This window comes from Echinococcus granulosus, assembly GCF_000524195.1.
Source record: "Echinococcus granulosus chromosome Unknown EG_S00012, whole genome shotgun sequence".
In the NCBI taxonomy this organism is placed as follows: Eukaryota; Metazoa; Platyhelminthes; class Cestoda; order Cyclophyllidea; family Taeniidae; genus Echinococcus; species Echinococcus granulosus.
The window spans coordinates 1293714-1306596 of record NW_020170392.1 but is presented as its reverse complement, the minus strand read 5'-3'; the positions used below and the strand labels follow the sequence as shown (position 1 = coordinate 1306596).

The window sequence follows — 12883 nt, the reverse complement described above, 5'->3', positions numbered from 1 at the left end:
AACCAAAGTGCACTGCTTTTTAGGTCAATCGCGCTCTCACGTTAAGCCAAGTATCAGTACCGCAGTCTCTTGGGAATAAGATGTTCCACTTTCATGGAATTCAAATGAATCAAGCCATTTCCAAAAAAATGACGAGAAAATAAGTGCGTTCCCTCAATATTTTTTTGAGTAAAGGGCTACTATTCGAGTGCCTATCTATCCGTGAGAAAATGTTCCTTTTCTGCTACTGTTTGAACCTAAAACGACTCTTAAAAAAAAATGAGATTGCTTATCAATATTTACATGGCAGGCTATTGCTTGAACCTACTCCAAGTCATGTACGGATGATGTAAAGCTTTGAGACAAGGGATAAGACCCTGACCTTGTTGCTCGGAAAACAATACCTTTAGTTTAAAAGTTTCCCCGCTTTTTGTAAATAAAAAGTTCAAGCATCTATGGGTTCCACCAAGAGCAAAAAGTTTTGCAATCGCTCATGATTCAATACTTTGCAAACTCAAACACGCAATCTACTGCCATATCAAGGTAGGTGATGATCATCATGCATTTCAATTGTGATTTTTAGCGAACACGCTTTCGAATTCGGAAGTGCAGACAGCCTTGGTGGAGGCAGATTTAGTAGCATGTGATAAATCTAAACCCTTGAAACACAAACCAGTTGATGCTATCTTTTCTTTCCATACAAATTCCTGAGTCCTAAGTGGATATTTGCTTCAGAAGAGGAAAGTAGTAAAAATTTGCTTCTCTTTATTTACAAATTGAAGTCTAAAGTATGATTGAGTAACCAGTTGCACCACCACTTGAACGGTTTTTGGTGGGCACGTTTTTGCTTGGCCAACTAATGATGATTCCACCAGGCTATACTGCTCACTTCAGCCCCAAAAGATGACACCACAAGATGATAGAATTTCTTCAGCTGGAAAACTTGCAGCCTATGTGCTTATCACTTAACACTTTTAGGCCGTTAAAGGCATATCGTAAGCAATACGACTCGGAGAGTCTATAATACCTAAAATTCCACATCGTATAGTGGGTCATGATTTACGCTTACCAAGCCTGTAGTAAAAACGTGGATGGGCAGGGAAAGACGTTTGCGTTATCTTCGAACAACGCGAGCCTCGCTGTTAAAGTGCTGTGCAACGAAGGCATCAGCAAACAAGGTGCATGATGAACTAATAAACGCACACGCGAAACGTAATCAATGGTTAGATAGGAGGCGCTAACTTGGCAATTTCAAGCTTGACCGCAAATATGAGCCAGCCAGACTTGAGCTGGAACCAAGCTGGGGTAAGAGAGGAAGTGAATAATTAACCAAGAGCAGAGTACCATTGGCTGGATAAACTCGATTCTGTCAGGCGGGTTCGGTTTTGTTTACAGATAAGTCGGGTGAAAAACCTAAATTGAGACCAAAAAAGGCAAGTAATAATGGGCTGAAAGTAGTCGTATTGAAGGAGAATGGATAAGCCCATCTCAAACCACGCGTAAATTGACATCTTGAATAATTGAAAATGAAACCGCTGGTCACAAATCGACTAAAAGTGACATCAAAGTTAGCGCCTTTTTGTCACCATCCTACGAGGGCAAACTATCGTAATTTCCCATGGAATTAGAGGCGGATTCACTAACTGAAGTTCCTAAATGCACTTTCAGACCGAACATTTGATAATCCCGTGAGGGACTAGCATTACTGACTTTGTAGTCTGAAAAAAAGATTTAAACATGACTAAATACCCCTGTTTGATCGCATGAAAAAGCTACCGTTCATATTGCGAGGCTGCGTTAACTATTATCTACTTTGAGATAAAACTAGCTTACATGATTGAGAGGACAACAATGTACTACAGTTGTGGTCTTCATGCTAAAAGAGGCTGGAAATAGTTTTGGTTTCGGATGAGTATTTTCCAAGAAAGCAATTAACATAGGGACCATGGACACCGTAGAATACCTACAAGCGGTCAACACAACTTTCCGGATGAACTCCTCCCCAATGGAGGAATCCCCTTTAAGTCCATGAGATGCACCGTTACTGGTGAAACTAGTGCTGTCATGCACATTAGCCACATCCTCTTCATTGTAAAAGCATGAGAGAGTAATCACAGAGGGTGTCGGAGACAAAACTTAAAATTAAACGATGTGTATTTTAATTGGATAGGTAGTGCTATGTAGACTTTCCAGTTTTCTTCGACATGACTGTTCTGTTCATACTGCCTAAGGCACAATCTTCCAGGTTCGAATAGCTCCAAGAACAGTTTGGGTGCTACAGCTCATACCTTTAAGTAGCTTTGATGGAGTTAGGTTGAGAAATACAAGGATTGTTGAAAGATCACTAAGCCAAAATTTGCCTGGGAAGAGGAAGGTATGAATTAGCAGAAAGACACCATATGCCATGGTCAGGTAGGGATAAAAATGGTTTCCAAAGCGCTAAAATAAAATATAATGTAACTGACCTCATGCTGTCCAGCAAAGAGGGGCTCTCCGGTGTGCAGTTCTACTAGGATGCATCCGAGAGACCACATATCGATGGCCATGGTGTAGTCGAGACCGAGTAGAACATCAGGCGAGCGATAGAAGCGCGACTGAATGTACTGATAAACCTTCTCGTTGACATGACAGGAGCTGCCAAAGTCCACCAGCTTGATGGCGGAGCGCTTAGGGTTGATGAGGAGGATGTTCTCGGGCTTCAGGTCGCAGTGAATAATTTGGAGGTCAGGGCGGGAGAGAAACTCCAGCGCGGAGCAAAGCTGTTGGGTGAACTTGCGTGTCAGGTTCAGTGAGACACCACGAAAGTTAGTATTGCGGAGCAGGTCGTAAAGATTATGGGAAAGCAACTCGAACACCAAGCAGAGATGTCCGCGGAACACGAAGTGAGTCAACAGCCGAACTGCAGGAAAAGGCGTGAGAAAAAAAATGATCTACTAATTTGCCAGCTTTTCCTCACATTAATAGCTGAACTAATTGCGGGTATTTAGCCTTCAAAACGACCTTTAAAGATAACACTGACGCCACCAGAAAGCACGTATTTGGGCTCATCGAAAGGCCCGAGCTTTTGGGTCAGCCGAAGTAGAAATGGGTTGCACATGAACGCTATCAAGCCACCGGTTGAACCACCGTACTGCGACAGTGGAATAACTGTCAGTCATATACGCCGAGGCATACTGGTTTTTTAGCCCTCACGAATTCACTTCGTGCAATTTAACCTACTAGTCTCGCAGGCCTCCTGCACATCAACAATCAATCTAATTTCAGGTTTAGGCGTGTTTGAACATCACGAGAAACGTAACCCTGAGGCTGCTTTGGTATAAAGAACCGAAAAATGACCATCCAAATTTTAAAACACAGTTAGTGCAAATCTCACATCTCATTTGAATGTAACTCAAAATAAGAATGCTTTTGTACTCAACAAAGAAAGGCGTTTAGTGATGATCTGTTTATCAATTGCTAAGGCAGCGTCAATCAAGGAGAATTTACAGCATTTCACGCACATTTTCCAAAACTGCAGATTTTCTCATAATTATAGTAAAACAGCCGGAGGGGGGGGGGGGGAGACGTGAATAATGGGTGTTCTGCTAACTACCAGAAGAGAATTGTAGCAAAAAGCAACAATCTAAAAATACCCGTTTTTGTTAAACTCGCAGCATGGGAGAACAAATAGAACTTCAGTGTTTCACGGGAACGCGCAATTGATACCGAATTCACAGCAGTTCAGGTGAAGATCTAATCTAACCTAAATACGTCGACTTGATACAAATAAAGCAGTGAATAGATACAGTAAAGTTGTGAAAACTTATTTGAACTAACAATTTTCAAAAATAAAACGTATTAGTTAAATGGGAGATAACGGTAGAACTCATTTAACCGGTCGAATTTTCAGGTCTTGAGAAAGCTATGAGATCATCAAGCAACTTCAGCCAATTTTAGGATGACAAACCAAACAACTGCAGAGGGCTTCTTAACAACAGTTTACCCGCTAAAGGAATCCTTATTTCAATCTGCCACTCTTCTCAAACAAGGCACAAGTATGCTGCGAACTCCACTTCTACAATAGGTATTATTTCTAGGTGATCGTTTAATGTCAAAATGTTTTATTCATCACTCGGAGAGTAGTATCAACAGGCAATATCAAGTAATATAATTCCATGCCCATCGACCTCTCCCTCCCATTAAAAAGTGCAAATCCTCCCATGACGTGTATTTTTATATGCAGCATGAGGCCTTTCGTTTGCTCGAAAGATTAACAATAAAGCCCCCCTCCAAGTACCTGATTAACCAATTCGGTTGTTTCTAAATAAAGCCATTTTGTGCATCGGGTTTTATCAAGTAGAATCATCTAAGTCGTGGTTTTTGCTTGGCTTTTGGCAAGAAAATTTGCGCCTGCGTGCCATCACATAAAGCAAGCTTCCACAACTTTCGCCTAGCTGACGTAGGTGCCAAGGAATCGTTGATCCCGAACTAGTTTAGCCTACAATGATACGTAATTCCACGTCATCAGGAGTAGATAGATTAATCTCAGACATAGTTGTTTAACCTTCACCAAGAAATTCAAAGTGAAATGTTGCATATACAGTCCACCCACTTGCGCACAAAGTAAGCAGCCTTTTGAGGATGAAGTGGTGCATGGTTTAGAAGTGAGGGATGGGTAGTGAGTGGGACATTTAGGAATAACCAATTATGTGTTCTTCCACCAACCGCACATAGGAACACAGGAGCCAGTCAGTCAGTAAGCAATCAAAATGGCTCCTTTACGTGAGGCGAAAGATGCGAAGAACAAATTAGCAGTCCTTAAAGTTCGTTGTCATCTGATGACACCTAATATATGGAGCCCATTACCTTAGTAGTTTCCAAAACTTCCCCAGTTGATGTACGCGTACGGTAATTGTTCCATTACCGGAGCCAAAAATAACTGCAAGTTGTTCCTGATGCGTCAATCTCAAATTAGTCCAATCATTTGTGACATAAGTCTCTATTCTAATCAAGAACAGTCTCCATTTTTGGTGGAACAATCTCACGATGCATCATTGAATGACACGGTAAAGGAATAATTTTTTTGGTCAAACCATTTCTGGATAGTACGTTCTGCTGCCCCATTTTCTCCAAATCCTCTGAGAGAAGTTTTACGAAAGATTAGTTCCTGCAGCTTGAGTCATATCTAACAGGTCCAACCGACATTTTTTTCTTAGATTTGAGTGTTCGGAATTAAAGCGCAAAAGTACACGGTAGGGAGTACTTTGTCGATGGGCTGACGCATTTTTAGCCATGAAAATATACGCATCGCACTTTATAAGCCCCGTGGACTACAAGTTGTTGCAGCGAACTACACCGAAGAAAGCACGAGCCTTACGATTACCTGATAGACAAACTATAATAAAAAGTTGTTAAATTCAGCTGAAAAACCAAAACAAAAAGGAATTTTCGGCAAATATTTGGTGTAGAGGAAGAAGAGGAATCACTGACCGACATAATTTGCACCGTGGTTACTATTGGAGGCATCAGTGTTGGAATCCTGTAGTCGGTTCATCTGCGTTAACAAACGGATCTCCTCGCGTGCCTGATTAGTGAAGGCACGTTTATTCTTGATTATCTTTATTGCCACATCTTCATTGGCCACAAAGTCACGGGCTTTCATCACCTGTCAGGGCAGCAACAAAAAAGACACTTTTCTGGAGAAAAAAATTTTACGGAAAATGGTGAAGTTTTGACTGTGTTAATCATATTCGAGTTTTCAATAAATGAGGTATATTCTCAAAATGAAAAAAAAAGGTAAAAGAGCGGGCTGGTCGTATTTTTACAGATTTGAGGCTAACGGAGATGGAATTCTGATCATTTCATTGAGAGAAAACTAGAAATTTTTGCCTTATTTTAGTAAGATTGCTTTGAGGTCTAAAAATAAAACTAGTGTTTTCCTAAATTTCGACATGTACCGAGGACCTAAATGTCGCAGTGGGAGTCCCTATTCTCGATATTAAGGAAAATAACCAAAAACTTAAAGAATGGAATTCCGTATGCTTAAAGTACCAATAGATCACTTAGATGTAGATAAAAACCTTTGTGAACAATAACATTTTTGATGCCGAAAGAGCATTTATTGAAACAAATTATTCAGACTGAAAATTTCTGCAAATTTTAGCAGATGGGAATAATCCAAACAGTTTACCAAAAACTGTCCCAATCGAGTGGTACTTTTTAGCAATTAAGCTGGCCAGCAAAAAGCAAAAAAGAAATGCATAATTAATTCGGTCAAATTTGGAAGCGTATAGAGATTTGAATTGTGTGAAACTATGTTAAGTCATAACAAAGGATTCAAAAGTATGAAGAAAGGAACAAATATTTTGCAATCAATGGTGGATGTGAGCAATGAGCGCAGGGGAATCAAACCAACAAATATTAATTTAGAAGAAATACGTCAAAAAACTCATTACGAAATGGAGCAGATGCAAAACACTTCACATCTGTGGAGCATTTCCCCGATTCACGTTTACGAACTTCATAAAAGATACATTTTCAGATTCTCAAAACCCGCAAGTTGTTGCATGCTGAAAATCGTTTGTAAGATTCTTCAGTTGGCAGGAAATTCAAAAGAATCACATCTTTTAGTCTTGCCAAAAGTGTTTAAAAAGTGGTGCAAATAAATAATCCAAGTAAAGATTAATATCAATCCAAAATTGTAAAAAAGGCATATCTCATAAAATGTTGCAGACAAATTATCAGCTTTTTAAATACATGTAATAGTGCCACTGCTCTTTGTTAACTTCATGTAGTTCACAATTGCGACTCGAAAAACCCCCAAAACATGTTATGAGAACGGGAAAAGTAGTACACTCTGGCTGTCATTTTTGCAGTTGATCGATGCGGCTTCCATGATTGTTTGCTCAAACTGGTAGAAAACGCCGAAGAGTTTGCGGGTGCACAAAGTCATTGTCTCCCGAGATGTGATATCTACTGCGCGTCCAGTATACCAACCAGTAGTTGACAGGGCACTACAAGTGCCGCTGTTGACTGCTAGGCAGGTGGATTGCCAAAACGGAAAGTAACGCACATCGAGATCGCCGAGACAACCAGCCACGTATGTGCGCATGTGTAAGTAGCAAGGGGTCACACCTACTCTTTAGTTTATAATAAAGGACAATATTGAATCACACGCTTCTCTGTTGAAGTAGGTAGTCTACCATGGGATGAAATTTTTGATGCCTTCTTGTTTGGCCCTAAGAATGTGATGCCTCCGTGCTTCTGCAGGACATTTGTCATTGTAAAATTGAAGTGTGGAGGTCTTTGTAGTTGTGACTTGAGTCGGTGATGTCAGCTCTAGAGGGGAAGACAGGCAGATTCTTCCACATTGGCAGATACACACTGACATCTATTTTCGTCGTGCCAATTGTCTGGTTGTCCGGAGCATTATATGTGTGCGATCCCAAGGGGGGCCGCCAACAGAAGCAGCAGCAGAACAAAGTTTGTATTGGTATATATGACGTTGGAGTGTTATGGAATGCTGGTGTGTTTTGCGCGATGGCTTCATCCAAAAGCACGCTTCTTCCCTTCACCACTTCGTCCACGTGATCAAGAGTGTGGTTGGTGGTAGCAATACTTCCAAACCGGAAGGTGTGGTGAGGAATGCTTCACCGTCCTCAGGACCGTGTGAAGGGTTCTCCTCGCCTCCTTGGAGAAGGTGAGTGAGGGGCAATGAGAGGCGATGTGTGGAAAACGTCTAAATTGGGTGCACGGATTGTGCGCATTTCGGGTTACATTGCACCACAGTTGCACGAGAGGGCATATTTGTAGTGCAGTGTACTCGTGTACAAGCCACTAGCCAAAGCACCGACGCACAAGCCGACCAACACCTCACAGTGGATTGTAGAATGGTTAAAATTCATTATGTTCGTCTCCGTGGGTGGTTAGTGCATTTCAGCATGCATTGCTTGCGCCAACATGCTGTAGCGGATCCCGATGATAAAGAAACCCCTCACAGCCAAAACCGTCGCTCATCGGACATAGTGCAAACACGGAAAAAGGCGCATTAATTCCCACCAAATGCACTTCTCGATGAGTTGGACGATAAATAATGGAAAGCCTACATCAGAAGTAGTTTCCACAAATGTTTGTGGTAGGGGAGTAGGCGGCAAAGGGAAACGGTGCAGCTGCAATCACAACAATCACAAAAGCAATGTCGGTCAAAGCGAAGCACTGCTTCAAGCCTTTTTAATTGGAGCCGATTTTGTAGATGCTTTAAAAAACAGTATATTTTTAAAAAGTTCTACCTATTTCCACAAGGTTGAGCTCAATTACGTGAGTCCGTTGCGTTGTTTCGACACGGTGCATCAGTCGACGAGACCCACATTAGCATGCTGAGCGACTCCTTGAATTGCTGCAAATGCTATTTTGTAAAGCCGTTCTCCATTTCTTTACAACCAGCGTCTTCAAGAACCGCTAGTTTTGGATTGTTTTTAACTCTTCGAGGCAAAGTGTGATGAATGCTTGCCACTATGGCTTCCTTCATCTAGGGTGAGTATGGCGATGTCAAATTAAACAGTTAGGTGATAGAACATAAATGTCTTAATGTCAACTCGCCCAGATATCAGGTACAAAAGGTGCGAATCAGGGAACGAGATGGAGCAGAGGTGGGGACTTTTGCACGTCTAGTGGAGCACTTGTTTGTGGCTCTATTTGGTCCTGAGTTCTTAAAAGCCACTCACAAACTGTTTCGGTGTTAGGGAGAGTGTGCGAGACAAGTAGCTTCGTGGACTGTGGCATTAGGATTAAGTGTGGCTGGTTTTCACGAAAACAAATTTATTTCTTAGACGAATTAATTATGTTCTGGCACGAAGGTAGAATGCAAAGTTGACACTTTTCTTCCGGTCTGTGCCTCTTCCAACAAAGTATTTTCCCTTCTTGCTGATAAAATAGAATGCCTTAATGGCTAAGTTGAGGGTGGGTTCGTTTGTGGTTAAAATAAAACGCGCCTTATCAGTAGTCCCGCGTGGAACAAAATATATACTTAAGCTCGTGGCATAAGGTTTGACTGAATTTCAAAAGATTGACCAATTATTTCCTAGTCTGCCATTTACTTTTTGTCCTTTACCGTATTTTAATGGTTATTCACTAGGCTGCAGAAGAAAACAAAACACCATTCTTCAATACTCTCCACATCTAACAGCATGTTTTGGACGATGACGCAAAAAACTCACAAATTGTCAAAGATCGAACAAAAAACTCCTCAGACATCCAGCTACTTTGTGCTCCTCTAGTCAGGATTTCTCTTAGTTTTTGTAACTGAGCATCGCTGATTTGTAGCCACCTACGTTTCCAGTCGCCAATCAATCACTAGTAAGAGGTTTCCCATAGACGGCGGATCCAAAAAGTACACATATTGACACTTCTCGTGTGTGATGTTGCAATTGACAGTAACAATGCCACATCTATGCTTCCATAATTCCAGCTCCATCCCACCGAATACTGGATAGTTGACCTGACCGAATGAGAAGTTAAATGGGGACTAGGAAACTGCACAGGAAGGTGGACCATGCCCGACTCACTTCAACAGTACCATTTCATCTTATTACCCTCTTTCTTTAATTGTTTCCCCTTTTCACTGACAAATGGAAGTGGGTTCCGGGATAATCGAGACAGATTGCAGAAGGGTGCATTTTTCAAAAGTCCATAAATTGGCCAACGCACATAAGCTAGTGATACAGGGAGGCCATCACTGTTCATAGCATCGAACGAGTAGATGTAATGAATACCCGTTCCATTCAAGCTTCTCAACTTTTCCTTTTTTTCATTTTCTGCGTTCTTCAGAAAGCCCTCAAGTGTTGTATTCGTTCCCGAACTCAAGTCAATCGATGATGGAAGATTCGTCATGGACGGTGAATGTCTCCATTGGGAGATATCGTGAGGCTGGCAAGTACTAGTGCTGCTTGAATGACGCGATTTCGATCTGACATGGCATTTTGCAATGTGATTGATTGATGGAAAGATGAAAGTGACCTCGATAGGATCGGATCGACACTATTGTCCAACACGACTCACTAGGAGTTAAATGTCATCAAAATTTGCTCGTTCCCAGGGTCAGATATAAATTTCGTCACAATTAGAACGAGTGACGTGTTTATCTATGTCGGAAAGTATTTTGCGACGCAACAACTATTCAAAACATCGGATAAAACATTACACTGGTGCTTTACCAAATTCATTCTTTTGGACTAGGCTTTTTCCCTATTTTCGGTAGAAAGCAGAAGTGATTTGCAGCAAAACCAAAATAAGTCAATGAATTTTGTGTCTGGCCTTAACTCATTCGAGAATGTAAGGGTTTTTGTAAGCTGTCATATGCAAGGAAGAGACGAGAACATTTAGCAAGCTTAATAAATTTGACATTCATTTAAGACAAAAGTAGGCAGGAGGACAAGACGCTTACTTGTCCGAAAGAACCTTTGCCAATGAGGCTATCCATGTAGTAGCGGTTCATCCAAACCTCTCCAGGTCTCACAATGTAGTCACAGTTTGCATCGGTGTGGTTGGGGTCCACGTGGTGCTGCTGCTGATCCGCTGATTTCTGGCGCGTAGATCGTTGTTGAGTTGACAGCGTCTGCTGTTGCGGCTGCTTGGATACCAGTGATTGTCCGAATGGCGCACCATTGGTGGGTTTGGCCGAGGCGGCGGCTGCTGCAGCTGCGACCGCGGCAGCAGTAATGGCGGATTGGTTGACGTAGCCGGCAGGCAATGAGACGAGGGGGACAAAACGGGGACCACTACCACCAACGCCAGCACTGAGGCTATCCTCGCCACTGCCTGCCACAGCAACGCCGATTCCATCGATCGAATCACCTCCCATTCCAGCTATGAAGAGAAGAGATAGTCCTGCTTGTGAACTTTACTAAGTATCACTGCTAGAATAAATGAGGATGGGTTCTTTGTGTAGATGTATGTTCATGCAAGAATTTGACTGAGTTATCTATGCGATTACCGAAAATCACTACATGATCATTATCCCTGCCTCACAGTTGATTCCATCTCGCTTGGATGCTGCTATGATGGCCAAAGTAGGAGAATACAGCGAATGCAGAGAATAGCATGCACAAAAACAGAACCACTATTATTTTGACTTCTTATTCAACTGTACAGACATTTTCAGTCTCTTGAAAATCAGTTACAATCCAGTGGTGCGGTGTGTTCAACTCATACCGGCTACGACACTAGCCTTCCAAACCTTGACCTTTATTCAAGAACTCCATTTTAAACACAACACATTCAAATATCAAGGAATCTAGTGCGGATTGCTGAGATTGCGTATAGACTTTCTGATTCTACATTATATTTAGTAGCGGATCCGAATCCGATCCTACCGGATAGAAAGTGTCTAAGGAACTGCCCAAGGTATTGATATGCTGTTAAATTAGAAGTCATCCAAAAACAGTATATCTAGCGTAGCCAGATGAAAATAATTAAGGTAAAACATTGATCAGGGATAGGTAATGACAACTAACTAGGAGAGAAAAAATTGGCGGCACTTATCTGCAAAGCTATCTTACATTAAGTGCTACAAAACATATCTCCTTTTAAAAAGCGAAGCATTGTCCAGCCCCAAGTAATAAAAAGTAACTGGACTCCTAAAGTGTAATCTCACAAAACGCGCGTGATAGGACCCATCACTATCGCTGAAATCCATATTACATGATTTTCGGATTACTTTAACACTCCAAAGTCTCTTTTATTAGCCCGAAAAGACTGGTTGTAAAGAATCCCGGATACAACTCACAAAATCGTGATAAGCGCTTAACTAGTAAAATCTAACTATCGGAAAATCTCGACCATCCCCGACTTGACCAACATGCTGCTGGAATGCAGTTCTGCTCAAGCCATTTTGTTCACACCTAGTGCATATTACAGCTTCTTCAAGCATAATTCTTTCGCTACATTTATTTAGTCATTGCACAGACATTCGGTCAACTAAGTTATCACCTCTACGCTGTGTGTTGTTTATGCCATCTGCACTTCCAATTCTTCAGATCCTATACACAAACATTTAACTAATCATGCCCAAAGATACCTAGGTGTGGAATCAAATCAAAATGACAGTAATACAAAAAATCAGGCTAGAACAAGACTAGTTTCAGCACCGGAACAGTTTAACTAGATCAAAACGGTAATTATAGGTGCTGCAGGCATTAAATTAAAGTATCACATATCAAAACCGAAAATTGACGTCGAAACAGACAGAGGCAATTGGTCCGACAGAAGCATCATAGAATGAAGCAACAGCGCGACGACCAATGCTTTGGACGTCGCCTGCCACGACAGTCGATTAATTAAACAGTTAGCTAAATCACCCTGTACTAATGACTGCCACCAGTTCTGGCAACATGCATACTCGGAAGCTCGAGTTCCACATAATTGTTGTAACATGCCTAACGGATTGTTTCACCATTTATATGGATGGTACCAAATTAATGGTGCACAAAAAGTCGAGAGGACTGATGAATCATGTAAATAAAATCCATCATGTGCGTAAAAACACAAAAAACACCCGATCGTTAACCCCTACCATCAAAAATATGGGTTATGTAACATAGTTCGAAAATGCCAAGATGGTAGCTTACCAAACGTCAACTTGAGGAAATAGCCTGTTCTTCGTCGCTAGGACTTTACCAGTAAATTGCAAATAGCAAACCCTCTATTGCATCACATCTAGTAAAGTCAATGCTTCAAATGAAAGAATGCACAGCTGAAATTCTCTTTGACGGCGAAATCACCGCTACCACCATTGTAATCAAGCCCAAAAACACGGAAAATTTTCTATCGCAGTTTACGCAATGGTTATCAAGTGGTATATGATTTAGTAAACACATACGTCCATTTTCAACGCCAAGATCGTTCAGTGGACTGCCCGTTAATTCAACGA

At 41.5% G+C, this 12883-nt stretch overlaps 1 protein-coding gene across 1 annotated transcript in view; it reads right to left on the bottom strand. All coding sequences in view use genetic code 11, as the record gives it.

The window, feature by feature from the left end:
* The window catches only part of EGR_02685 (Dual specificity tyrosine-phosphorylation-regulated kinase 1A), a gene marked incomplete at both ends in the record, with an annotated part of 19478 nt that extends 8662 nt beyond the window's left edge, over positions 1 to 10816 (bottom strand). The window contains 3 exons of the mRNA XM_024491934.1: positions 2445 to 2878; positions 9549 to 9972; positions 10400 to 10816. Of these exons, the coding sequence (XP_024353749.1) occupies positions 2445 to 2878; positions 9549 to 9972; positions 10400 to 10816 (1275 nt within the window). The remainder of the gene's footprint in view (positions 1 to 2444; positions 2879 to 9548; positions 9973 to 10399) is intronic.
* Positions 10817 to 12883: the final 2067 nt, after the last annotated feature.